Source organism: Coccomyxa subellipsoidea (genome assembly GCF_000258705.1).
Source record: "Coccomyxa subellipsoidea C-169, whole genome shotgun sequence".
NCBI lineage: Eukaryota > Viridiplantae > Chlorophyta > Trebouxiophyceae > Coccomyxaceae > Coccomyxa > Coccomyxa subellipsoidea.
Genome location: NW_005178042.1, coordinates 1,624,487 through 1,637,273, shown reverse-complemented (window position 1 = coordinate 1,637,273; position 12,787 = coordinate 1,624,487). Strand labels below are relative to the sequence as shown.

The 12,787-nt window shown below is 55.8% G+C and overlaps 2 protein-coding genes across 2 annotated transcripts; one reads left to right on the top strand and one right to left on the bottom strand.

The window, feature by feature from the left end:
• Nucleotides 1-813: 813 nt before the first annotated feature.
• On the bottom strand, nucleotides 814-7,386 carry COCSUDRAFT_55351 (hypothetical protein; the record flags this gene model as incomplete). Its single annotated transcript, XM_005651825.1, has 10 exons — nucleotides 814-1,005; nucleotides 1,307-1,949; nucleotides 2,280-2,478; nucleotides 2,826-2,965; nucleotides 3,312-3,490; nucleotides 4,136-4,333; nucleotides 4,551-4,682; nucleotides 4,841-5,782; nucleotides 5,912-7,264; nucleotides 7,366-7,386. 10 exons carry the CDS (start codon nucleotides 7,384-7,386, stop codon nucleotides 814-816), a joined length of 3,999 nt encoding a protein of 1,332 aa, XP_005651882.1.
• Nucleotides 7,387-8,853: 1,467 nt separating this feature from the next.
• Nucleotides 8,854-10,941, top strand: COCSUDRAFT_39040 (hypothetical protein; the record flags this gene model as incomplete). Its single annotated transcript, XM_005651824.1, has 7 exons — nucleotides 8,854-8,895; nucleotides 9,031-9,198; nucleotides 9,442-9,602; nucleotides 9,805-10,006; nucleotides 10,176-10,305; nucleotides 10,489-10,604; nucleotides 10,714-10,941. The coding sequence occupies 7 exons, from the start codon at nucleotides 8,854-8,856 to the stop codon at nucleotides 10,939-10,941; spliced, it is 1,047 nt and encodes a 348-aa protein (XP_005651881.1).
• Nucleotides 10,942-12,787: the final 1,846 nt, after the last annotated feature.

The window sequence follows — 12,787 nt, the reverse complement described above, 5'->3', positions numbered from 1 at the left end:
TCTGAGGCTCAGGATCTGAGGATGCATGGCTAGCATGTCAATGTTCTGCATCTTGCCAAGGATGCAAGATCTGTGACTGACCGAGCTGGGAACAAATCAGATGGCCGTGCACGTGCCTTGTGCATTCTCAAAGACCTTGTCAATGACTTGGAAGCATGCATTGCGATTTGGGTGTAATGAGCAGGGTGTACCTCAGCAAGCGATGTCACGAATCCTCTCCTCTAATCTCCTCTCACGTCAGAGATCTTTGCCAGGCGCTGGCTCAAGATTCCTCTTGATGCAGGATGAAGTCAACCCGGTGGAGTCAGATTCTAGACCATTAAGGAACAAGCATCCAATTTTTGCTTGCCCAACCACCTCTGCTGGATCATGAGACCCTTTTGCTTTTAACTCTTGAACACGTATTTCATCTCACCCCAAACCCCGCGTCTGCCACAGTGATTAACCATTCTTTTCTTGGAGATACCAATATTCTCACCCCAAGCCAACATATCTGTGTATATACAGATATCAACAGTGTTCCTGAACATCTGTTTCTAAGCACCCACCCACCAATCCGTGCGCTATTTGCACACCGTCTGTCTGCCCCATAGACGACCTGCACGAGCATCACATGCGCCTCACCACAGCAGCGCAGTCAACAAGGACATCACCCTGCACTCCACAGATTTGGACAACAATGACAAGACACTGCACACGCCATCATTGAAATCCAGAGATCACTTCAGAGAGATCACTTCAGCAATGGTATACGACAGGATTCACGTCGCTTATTTGGCAACGCTTGCATGGAGCGGTGTCGCACCGTCAATGCTACGGCCGGGTCTTGGGCAGCGATGGGGCCGGGGGAAGAGCGTCCTGCATCTCCACATCCATGATCGCGCCGTGCCGCCCGGCTGCGGCCTCGGGAGGCGGCGGCGTTGGCGGTGGCGGGCCAGCAGGCAGCGGGGGCTGGAAGTTGTCATCGTCTTCATCCTCAGGTGGAGGCAGCGGCGGCGGCTCATCCTGCACCGCCGCACATTATTTCAGCGCAGACAGTATGTAAGTCACGCACACAAGAATATCCAGCCTGGTTCATTCTCTGCTTCCTCGACAAGGAACGAATAGGAGCTCCAGAGCACACAGCAGCGCAAAGCCATCAGTTGGAGAAGGACTTTACATACAGGTCATATGTAGCTGCATAATGTCACTTGCAAAGCAGCCCTTCCTCTCATCTCTGGCACTCGCACTGCCTTGATGTCTGCATATCTCTGTCTCTAACCAGATAAAGTGTCCATGGCAAAGTTGAATTAGCAAGGGTGCCCACCGCTGGCAAAGGAGGCGGTGCTTCGTCCTGCTGCGCAGCCACTCCGTAGGGCGGAGGGGCGAAGGCCTGCGCAGGCGGCGTGGGCGCGAGCGGCAGCAGCGCCGGGAACTGGTTCTTCAGCGGCGGCGGTGGCGGCGGCAGCACCGGCGCGGCGAAGCCGGCCGCCTGCTGCGGCTGCTGCTGGACCAAGCCGCTGTACAGGTCATCAAACTCGTCCAGCAGATGCGCAGGCTCGGTGGCGGCCAGGCGCGAGGGCCCTGCAGCATTCCCCTTGTTCTGCTGGTACAGCCCGGGTGAGCTGACCCGCTCGAGGCTGCGCGGCCGCCACGTGTTTCCCTTCGCGCCCCCGGATTGCGGCGGCGGCACGTCGGCCAGGCCGGGGGGCACCACCACATCTGCGTCGCTGTCCCAGGCCTCCTCGGGTTCCCACGCGATCTGCTGCGGGGCCGCGTGGCCATTGCTGGGAGCCGCAGCCGGAGCCGGCTGCTGCAGCGGGACCCGCGGCTGCGCGGGCGGCGGGGGCTGCGCGTGCTGCGGTGTATTGGCCGCCGGCCAGGAGTGCGGGGGCGGCCGCGGGGCCGGTACGCCCGCAGCAGTGTAGCCGCTATGCTGCAGAGTCTGACCGGGCGCACTCCCCACATGCCTGCTGAAAAACGTTGTTATGTCGATTAGGAATCAACCTTAGATGTCTGACTGTAATGTCATCTGCTCTGCAACAATATGGTCAGTGCCAGGCTTCAGGAGCAGTCAATGCTGGCCAAGGTCCTGCCAATCTTCAGAGACATCCCACCAGCAAAGCCAACACTCCGCTGTGAGGACATGTCCAAGGAGTGGGAGGAAAAGGGTCTGAGCGAGCCCCAAAAGAGATCTGGCAAATCACAAGAATAGGACGGGCAGAGAGACACAGTCTATGTCTAAGTACCAAACCCCACTTATAAGCTGAATAAGTGCCTGTCAAGCAAAAGCTGCTCACCCATGGGAGGGAGCTGCGGCAGGCTGGTGCCAGGGTGCTGCAAGGGCAGCAGGGACATGCTGCGGCGTGGTCTGCTGCCCCCCAGAGGACAGGGATGGGGACCAGGGTGCGTAGCCGGAGGATGCAGGTGAGACGCCCTGATGCCAGGGGCTGCCCTCTGGGCTGCCCGGCTCTGTGCCCATCCCCACATCCGTCCCACCTGCTCCCCCACAACCCCATCTCAGCACCGGTAAGGTTGTGGGGAATTTGCTCCTTTTACAAGTATGCAGCCACAGAGTAAGGTTGTGGCTCCATCAAACTTGGGCTGTTGACATATACCTGCATTAGAGCCTCTTGCATGAGTGCATGCAGCACATCAAAAATTAACAATGACAAAACAAAGTACTGCAGTACTCTAACCACGCGGGATACAGAACTCCACAACAACAAGCACTCAACTTCACACTGTGGAGGCGCAGTCGCGCACCACTGGCGGGGTTCAAGGGCACTTGATGCAAGTCATGACAGAGGGGGTGTGGGTGTGATGACAGTGGGTAGGAGGCTGACCGGTGCGCTGCCAGGGGGGCCGCTGCTCCTCCTGGGCCTGGGGCAGCGTGGGCAGGGGGGCCGCCTCGTCATCGTCCCAGTCATCGTCCTCCTCCTGCTTCAGCTCCATCAGCGCACCTCCCCCGGTCTCCGATCCAATCCTGCCATGCCACATCAGCGCCCACATCAGCAAATTGCAATAAACAACCATTGCACTGCCACATCAGCAAATTGCAATAAATACCATTGCACTGCCACATCAGCAAATTGCAATAAACAACCATTGCACTGAGCAAGCTCTGCCGCAGACGAAGATGAAACCCACAACCGTCCCTGCCGCTGACCTCGCAACACATGATGCCCTGGGTGCTTCTGTCCCATGGTAATGTGGACAAAGAATGGGCAGAACAGATTGCATCTGGTTAAGACGTGCATGATGAGGCTGTCTGGCGTGAGCAAGAAATTTGGAGTTTTTAGGTAATTACAGAGCTTATCGCATGGACACACCTGACTGCCGTTGCGCTGCTGTTGTTGGCCGCATCGCTGACCTGCTTCTGCAGGGAGCGGGCGGCGGCCTTGGCGGAGGCCGCGCTGTCATGCTGGGCCAACCGCTCCTTGAGCCGATCGATCTCCGGCTGCAGTGCAGCCAAGGGCAGCATTTCGCGCTTCGCCCAGAGGCTCAGCACCTACAATGACGAAATCACACCCTCAGCATTGGTAGCCTATTAGCCGTCGTGAACCATCCTCACGGCACACCTCCGAATCCCTGAAGCATTAATGACTTCCCTCATCACCTCATGCCATGCCTGCGCTCTTAATGATTGGCTTGCGCCTCTGCAAAGAAACATGGCATGCGCTAGGTGATAGCAAACCCTTCAATATTTCAAGGATTGAGTCTCAAACATTCAGTCTGAACCCTGCAGTTTAACCCACGGATGCCACTTTTAGATGTCCATCATCCCAATCGTTAGTGCTGCAATGAAGAAGCTTCCACATCTGGAACCTTGTCCAATTCCTACTACCCTGATACAGATCGTCACTAGCACCAACGACCCTGTAAGAGGAAGATAAAAAAGACTAGACTAGGATTCTAGTGCAAATGCTTCTCCATTAGGGCAGGGGAAGTCAAACATTACGGCAGCATGCTACTAAAGAAGGATCATCTGACCTTGTCGGTCTCGCGGAAATTTCTCTTCAGGGACACCATGTCTGTATGGTCTTGCTTGAGCATGAACATGGATTTCTTGGTCTCCCATATTGTCACTCACACACGTGAAGGACATGTATCAGTAATGCCAAGAGAGACCAGAGGTCCACAATGTACGGCGCACCTTGTCGGCCTTGCGAGCGCCCTCGAAGTCCTCGGAGACGGCCTTGATGAGCGCCGGCAGCGCTGCCGCAATGACGCGCGGGTACGCCTGAGCCGGTGCGCTGTCCGGGCCGCACCCGGCGCACTTGGGGTTGCGGCAGTTCTGCAGCACGCTGTCTGCCAGGTACAGGATGTCCACCCGCTTCGGGCCTGCCGACTCCTGTATGAAATTCACAGTCATCAATGACAATCCCATGCTTTTCTTAGCTGTCCCTCTCTGTGTGCATGCATGCAAGAGCATCCGATTTCCCATCATCCTGCACGAAATAGCAGGTCCCAGACAGATAATGTTGCCCCTTCCACAGTAATGGTTGGCAGGACAACTACACAGTGGTTGCCACTGCGGATGCACTGAGGGATGACAGCTCTGTTTGCACCTTGTCAATGCGTTCAATAAGGTAGCGGATGACGCGGGGGGCAGCGCCCCTCTGCGCGGCTTGAGCCGCCAGCACAGTGGCGGCCTTGATGCTTTCCTTGGTGCGCGTCAGCCCCTTCACCGCATGCTCCACCTGCAACCAATACATCAAACATTAAAAGACTTCCGGCTGCATTTATATGTGATCTCCGCACATCACGTCTTCCTTTTGCACCTGCTTCACCAGCAGGCAACATTTCTGCCTAGGGAAAAGCAACACCGATGACAGCAAACAGACAGCAGCAGGCGCACCTTCTTCATGATGGAGTCCTGCCCCTTGCGCCGCTTGGCAATCTCCTGCTCCTCCTTGGACTCCTGCGTGGGTGTGCCTTCAGGCACCTTCCCATCGCTGTCAGCGCGCTGCAGGGCGGGCGAGGCGGCGGCCCCAAAGCTGCTCCTCTGCGCGGAGCTCCTCTGAGGGGGCGTGCGCGAGGGGGGCTTCAGCGTGGGAGTGTAGGCCGGCGACAGCCTGCTGGGCAGCATGGTGACGAGCTTGGTCACCTGCGGATGCGCGCCGGCCTTCGCCGACTGCTGACCGGACACCCCCGGCGAGCTCAGCACCGGGCTCGCGAGTGCGCCGCCGTTTTCTGAGACCTGCTGCAGCCGCCCCTCCTGGATCCCAGGAACCGATGGGGAGCCCAGCCACGGGTCGTGCTTCCCTCCCACATGCGTGGCCGCGAGGTCTTCCTGCGCTGGCTGGCTGCTTGGCAGCCGCGCCGGGGACGGTTCTGCCTGTGCGGCAGCGGATGGCCCCTTGGGAAGGGCGGCAACTGGCCCCAGCTTGCTAGGCGCGCTGCTGGCTCCCCGGCTGACGAAAGCGCTCCCTGCGCGGCGCACCGGCTGCGCGGCTGCGCGCGCGTCGAAGCACGGCCCGGGGGAAGATGTCGAGGCGTGGCCGCCCGTCAGCAGCCGCTGATGAATTTCTGCTGGGTTGGACGTGCCGGATGTGTTCATCACGGCTGGGCGCACCGGCTCGGCGGCGGCGTTGGCCGGTGCAGGAGGCGCCTCGGCAGCGCCGCCGTCCTGCTGTTGATGGGTGGGCCTTGGTGCTGGGTGCGCATCAGCGTCTGCTCCCAGCAGCCCATGCCCGTTTTTTGACTCCCTGTTGTCTTCGGGCGCCGACGCTGCGACTGCCTTGGCAGCAGGCGGCACATCACCTGGATGCATTGCTGCAGGCTGGCCCACATCCTGAGCCTACATGATCAGAAAAGCATATAATTCCAGCACGCTCTCCATCGCTTCTATGCACACGAGGACGACCCGTCATGATCACGGTCATGTGAGACAAACACATGTGTGATGAGGACGCCTGAGGATGTGCACCTGTGATTTGGTGTCCACGGCAGCGCCATTTTGATGCTGCGCTTTCTCTACGTCCGTCTTACGAGGCCTGCCCCGGGGCTTCTTTGCAGGCGGAGGGGTCTCTTCCACGGTGACATCCTTCGGTTTTGGCGGTCGGCCACGTTTGCGCTTTGCAGGAGCCTCCGTGGCTGCCAATACCACAGCAGGGGCCGCATCCCCTGCTGCTCCAACAACCGCCTCCTTCTTGGCTGCATTTGCTGGCGAAGCGGCAGCTGTGTCATCTGGCAATCTCTTGGGCGGCGCCTCCGCAGGAGCAGCAACAGGCTGATCAGCCCCACACTGCTGGGCCTGACCTGTCTGGGGTGCCGGCTGCTTGGGCGATTGAGGCACTGCAGGCTGCGCGCGCTGCATTGCCGCGCCGCTGGCAGACTCGCCATTCCTGACGGGCTGTGGGGGGGCAGAGGCCACGGGCTGCGAGGGTTCCCTGCTGGCTGGGGCGGCGCTGGCAAAGCGTGGCTGCGGCAGCACCGCAGAACGCTGAGGCGTCTTGCTGGCTCGCAGCGTCGCCGGCTTTGCACCCCAGTCTGGAATGTAGGTCTCGAGGCTGGTCGGTGATTTTCTGACTGGCGGAGAGGGCCGCAGCGGGGGGCCCAGGCCCCGGCCCACCTGAGGAATTGCGCCGCCGGCCGCCTTGCTCTGTCCTGGCACAGGAATGCCCATGACCACACCAGGCTGCTTGCTCTCGCTCCCCAGGTGGACTGGCGTGCTGGGTTGCGCTGTCGCACTCATGGCCTTCTGCAGATTCTGGTTGAACTTGGCAAACACCTCGGCGGTCATCGGCGGTGGCTTAGGCACCTCCTGCGGTGCCGGCTTCCGGCTGGGTAAGCTGACAGGAGCGGGCAGCGCAGCAGGCCTGTGCGCAATAGCAGGCTGCTGTCGCGCTGCTGCATCCTTAGCTTCGGGTACAGCCGCATGCTCTGCAGGCCTGCGCCCGGCTGCGGGCTGCTGCGCTGGTGCAGGCTTAGGCTGAGACCCTGCACGCTCTGCAGGCTTTTGCACAGCTGCAGACTCACGCGCCAATGCAGACTCTGGCACAGCTGCTCGTTTCTGCTGCACAGCAGGCTGCAGCTCAAGTGCGGGCTTTGGCGCAGTTGGGGTCTCCTGCGCTGCTGTGGGCTTCTCCTGCGTTGTGTGTCCTGAGAGGACCTGATATGGCCGCCTGATGTCCTCTTCGTTAACGAAGACTCCCTCGTAGAGCATCCCATCCTCCATATCGTCATCATCATACACGATGTTGAAGGCAAGGTGTTGCAGGCTGGGCGTATGGGAGTCCACTTTCCCATAGTAGTACTGCTGCACACACTCCCAAAACACCTGCAAAATGCAGGGATTTACAGCAAGCAGTTTTTAATAGAGGGTTGTGGATTCTGTGGCAGCTGAAGACGTCAACAGAGCCTGATGGAAAGAAAACTCACCTTGATCCTCTTGCCAACCATATCTTCGGGCGGGCATTTCAAACGCTCAAGATCATTGTCTGGTGGCTGGGAATGGATCGGTGCCTCTTCGTTCCGCGGCTTTCTTCCTCTCTTCTTGCCTGTGCTTTTGGCAGGAGTTTGGACCTTGTCAGGTTTGACAAAATCTCCCGCAGTCCGGTAAGAGGCCGGCTCCGCGACAAACCGTTCCACCGACTTTCTGCTTCGCTTTGTAGGGGTCCAACTCTCGTTCGCCATGGAACAACACGGCAAGGAGCCTGCTTCAGTGTAACGATCGTTGCCTTACAAGGCGTTCATTTTTCTCTGACATGACGACTGAATGGTACTAGAGAAGCAACTGTCGCATCGCATAATGCTCAGCATCATATATTTCCCCGACATCTGCATAGATCGCATGCGTAACAGCTGCATGTTACCAGCATCAGTCCGTCCAAAGGATACCCACCGTTCCGAGGCGAACATATCACGTGCATCTTCCCACGTGCGGATCCTCGTCAACGTTGCAAACTGCTAGACACGTCTCTGCGTGGGAATTGTGCCGAAAAGCACGAATCGCTCAAGTTGTCGAAACAGATTTGTATCTCAGACTCCCTTAGTTGTTCAAAGAATCGCACCTGGTAGAGACGAGTACAATTTTTAGAACTTGTTCTGAAAAGACCATCAAGTCAGATCACGAGGATATGACAGCAAACATACAGCAAGTCATGGGAGGAAGATTGAACAGTCATAGCATGGCATCAACAAGCCAAATAATGTTGCCGAGGTCCCTGCCCGCCCGATTCTGCGGCAGGCTGTTGACAAAGCACTCTCACCGCTTCTCTAATTCGAGAAAATCCAAATCGCCGGTGTCCTACAAGTCGGATGATAGAGATGGTGCACACGGTAAGCACTAAATTTATCTGGAATTTCGTCTGCCGTGCAGTTCTTTGTGTTTTGCCTGTTGTCCAACTTGATATTGAACTGTAACGACGATGCCTTAGGCTCCGAGCAGCATGTGCATGGCATGGTGGAAGAAGAGAGACAGCGTGATGCCACTCCATCTTTCCAGTGGTCGAAGCACTGGTATCCTGTTTCGTTGGAAGACTGCTTGCTGAAGGACAAGCCGAACAAAGTTACTTTGTTGGGAAGGGATTATGTGGTGTGGCAAGACAAAGGGCTCTGGAATGTCGCCAAAGACGAGTGTCCACACAGGTGGGACAAGCTGCACTTGAGAAGGCTACAAAGCTACAAATCACACATACTGCAATCGTTACAGTAAGGAGCTGATAATTCTGAGCGTGAGCATATGGTCATCAAGGAGTATCTGTGATACAAATATCTGTGCTGTACAGATTTGCACCCCTAAGCGTTGGGCGAGTGGAAGATGGCCAACTTTTCTGCCGGTATCATGGCTGGGGGTTTGAGGGAGGCGAAGAGGGGCGGTGCATCTCCAATCCCCAGGCTGATGGCCCCAAGGCAGAGTTGACCACAATGCAGAGCAGCCGCTCATGCTTGCAGACATACCCTGCTCAGGTGAGCTCCTGCAAGTGCTCTTTCCTTTTGAAAGGTCCATTTTAGCAATGACTGTAGTGAGAATCAGGTATGTGTGTTGGCGGCCCTGATTTGTGCATGCACACCGTCCAGCAAACTCCATATCTATTGCTGCAGGTGCAGCAAGGGCTACTTTGGATATGGCCGGAGAGCGGTGCAGATGCCTGGTTGGAGGCATCAGCAACATCGCCAGACACTGTGCCTGAGATGGTGGACCCATCCTATGCTGGATCACAGGGCGGATTTGCCTTCATGGAGAACCCCGCTTCACTTGCCATTATGCTGGTGCGACAGTCATCCATCTGCCAGAAAGTTTGGTCTCTTATGTACTGGCTTCAGAAAAGCTGATGAGCACTTTGTTGTGGTGCAGGAGAACGCCTTGGATCCCAGTCATGCATCGTATGTGCACAACTTGGTAAAGCCCGCTTCTGGTGTGGAAATCTTGTGAGCAATTTTGCTGACACATGGGAGGTTTCTCCCACTTGTGCCTGCAAAGATTGAGATTGTCTCACATCTTTGTGCATTCAGGTCATCTCAAAGCGGGAAGATGCAGCACCAATGCAGATGAAGCTGGCAAGCGATATAGATCCTCAGAAGGGGTTTGTGCTCGAGCACGGCGGCTACAGCAAATCCCAGCAAAAGAACAACATGAAGGCCAAGCGGTACTACGTTCCTCCCTGCACAATCAGGTACGTTCGCCATATTAAGGCGCTGCCACCGCAAAAATCTTTGTGTGTGAATCTGGCTGGTATTATATCCGCTCTACATTCCAACAAAAAGAAGGGGCGTGTGTTGAGAAAGCAGCAGTCCTGTATGAGCTTTGTCGCTTTCAATATAGATCAACGATTTCTGAGGGAATGCTGATTGAAAAACGTGCACCTGTCCGCGCAGAACACACTATACATACGAATCTGGGCGTGAGGACATGACAACTTTGTACCTGGTCCCTGTGGCGCCCGGTGTGACAAGGGCCTACAACAAGGTGGTGGTCAAGGGGGTCCCAAACACCTCCAAGAAGATCTTCAACTTCCTGGCCAAGAACCTGTTGTCTTCGGGCTTCTTCCATGCCTTTGGCCATGGCTTGATTGACCAGGTATGTCTCTCTGACACTTCTTGAACGTCTGCTAGATGTGGGCGACATGTTTCCGTGTGGGTGATTTGTTGTTCACAAGGTACAGCTGGCCATGGTCTTGTCCACTGACGTTGAAGGTGGAAGTTGATTGGGATGTTGCAGAATTACTGAATTTTGATGCATAATGCAGGACATGAATGTCCTGCACAGTCAGGAGCGCAAGGTTGCACAGAAGCAGCGCGGCTGGCGCGATTACTACCTCGCCACACAGTCAGACACTGGCGTGTCAGCCTTCTGGCGCTGGCTAAGCACCCATGCAGGTCAGTCGGTCTTCTATCCTGGCAAATTGGCTTGCGCCATGGTTTCCTGTTTAGCAGCTTGATGCTGACTGTCTAGCGCCATGGTATCCCATCGATACCAGGCAGACTGGCTCATGCTCATGCTGAATGACTGTGGAGCAGGAAAACATGTTGGGGCTAAGTCTGTGCTATGGGTGGATACAGGGGGTGATGTCAGCTTCTCAGATGGTGTCTCCGCGGACCTGCCCGCGCAGAAGAGCAATGAGGAGTTGTTGAATCACTATGAGCGGCACACCAAATACTGCCCAGCGTGCCAGAAGGTACCTCCCACCGGCCTCACTGTGGCTTTGCATTTACAGAGTTGTCAATGACCCTCAGATCATGACGACCCGTTGCATTGTTTTGATGTATGTGCGCTTGTGCACGCAGGCAGTGAGGAGGCTGGATCAGGCACTGGCTGCCCTGTTGGCGGCAGGTGGGCTGGCAGCTGCGGCTGCATTTCTGGCAGTGCCCGCATCTGCAGGATGGCAGGCATTCGGAGTCTTTATCCAGGGGCGCATTCTGCTTGGAGTGTTGGCAGTCTGCCTCCTGTACCTGCGGAGGCCGCTGCAGGCCTTCAGGCAGCGCTTCTTCTCTGCTGAGCAAGTGATTGGCTGATTGCAGCAATAATTTTACACATATGAGAGGCACCCTGCAGAATTTGACAGTGATTGAGTAGGAGAGGGTGACAGCGGCAATATCATATGATTGCTCAAGAGCAGATGTGTTGTTGGCATGGCCAGGCACTTGGTCATCGTCACGGAGATTTTGATTGTCAAGCCTGCGCTGCAGTTTTGTGTGCAGAACAATTGAGGGGTCCTGTCTGGCTCATACTTGTCATGATGTGGCTAGCAAAGCGGTCTAGTGCACTGAGGAACATGTGTTACAATGATGATGGCGCGGCCCATTCCTCCCAATTGCAATGCCAGGCGCTCTCAAAGTACACATCAAGAGGCAGGGTCGATGCCATTGATGCAGCATGTGTTGGACTTGCAGTTCGTTGACGTCGTTTCTCATTGTTTGTTCTCAAGTGCAAAAATACAAGCATGTTAAAATTGCTAGTGGTGGGTGCCTGCCTCGTGAGCAGCAACTGCCGGGTTGCTGCGCTGCCAAGCGGAGCAGTAGTTCACAATCATGTAAGAGGTCAAGCTACTTGCTGATATACTCCATGATGCTCAAGGCAGCTCTGAGTCTATTAAAGTTCTTGGGCATGCAGATTTCCTTTCGAGGTGAATGCCTCGTGCACATGCATTGGTGAGCGTGTTGGCACGTGGAAGTGATGATACGATTTCTGCCATGCAAATTGCCTGCTGCTCTCGGGATGGTATCGAGAACTTTGGTTTGAGAAGGTTGACACAGTCGCGTCCGAGTCGACGTGCTTGTCTGAATTCGGTGTGTCATTAACAAGATGGTGAAAGCCATCGGCTTCTTGTTGTTTCCAGGATTCGAGGTCCTTGATGTCTATGGATCTTTGTCCATTTTCTCTTCCCCTAAACTTGAATCAGCTTACAGGGTCATCACCGTCGCTGCAACTGCTGAACCAGTCGCGGGTTCCAATGGGATCGCCACTGTGGCTTCCGCCAGCTTCCAGACATGTCAACCTCTTGACATCCTAGTAGTTCCAGGTGATGTGGTGATTCAAATTCACGTGTGTAGTCTATTTATGCGATTGGCGATCCTGAGATGGCACGATTAATTTCTTGAGGTGCCCTTTAGCATGCATATCAGCGTGCCAATGCCTACCCCTTCGACTGTCCTCAGCCAAATTACATTGCGAAAAGTCTGGCTAGAGTGAGCGATGGAGGGTTTCGCGTAATGATGGCAAGTATCTGATTGCAGGGGGCTTTGGCACACGTAAGGAGGTTGGCAACGAAGAGCTGCTGGCCTTCATCACACGACACGCTCGTTCGCCATTCATTCACTCATTCCTTCTGACAGTGTGCACGGGCGCTGCCCTTGCGGCCAAGGCCGGCGTTCTGAAAGGGAAGCAAGCCACCACAAACAAGGTGGCCACCAGATTCCTTCCGCATGCTGCTGCAAGTGTTCGCAAACTGTAACAAGTGGAATCCGAAGCAAACCCGCTAAAACCTGCAAGCAGGCTGCCTGGGCATGGGCTACAGCGCAATCAGATGACACCACAACTTGGCTGAAGACTGCACGGTGGGTGGAGGATGGCCGCCTGTGGACATCAGCAGGCGTCTCTGCAGGTCAGCTCCCACACGTGAATTGCAATCTTCTTACCACATGCAGCAAGAAGAGCTTGCAAACATGGAAGTCAGCGAGAGTGCATAAGCAGGGAGGAAGGATTGCCTTGCTGTCTAGAAAGAGCAGTGCATTGACAGCACAGGATTGTGCCAGCTTGTAACAATGGCGCTGCATCTATGAGAGCTGTGTCGACAGACAAAACTGACGAGTGGCAGCCTGATGCAGGGATTGACATGGCACTGGCTTTTGTTGCCAAGTA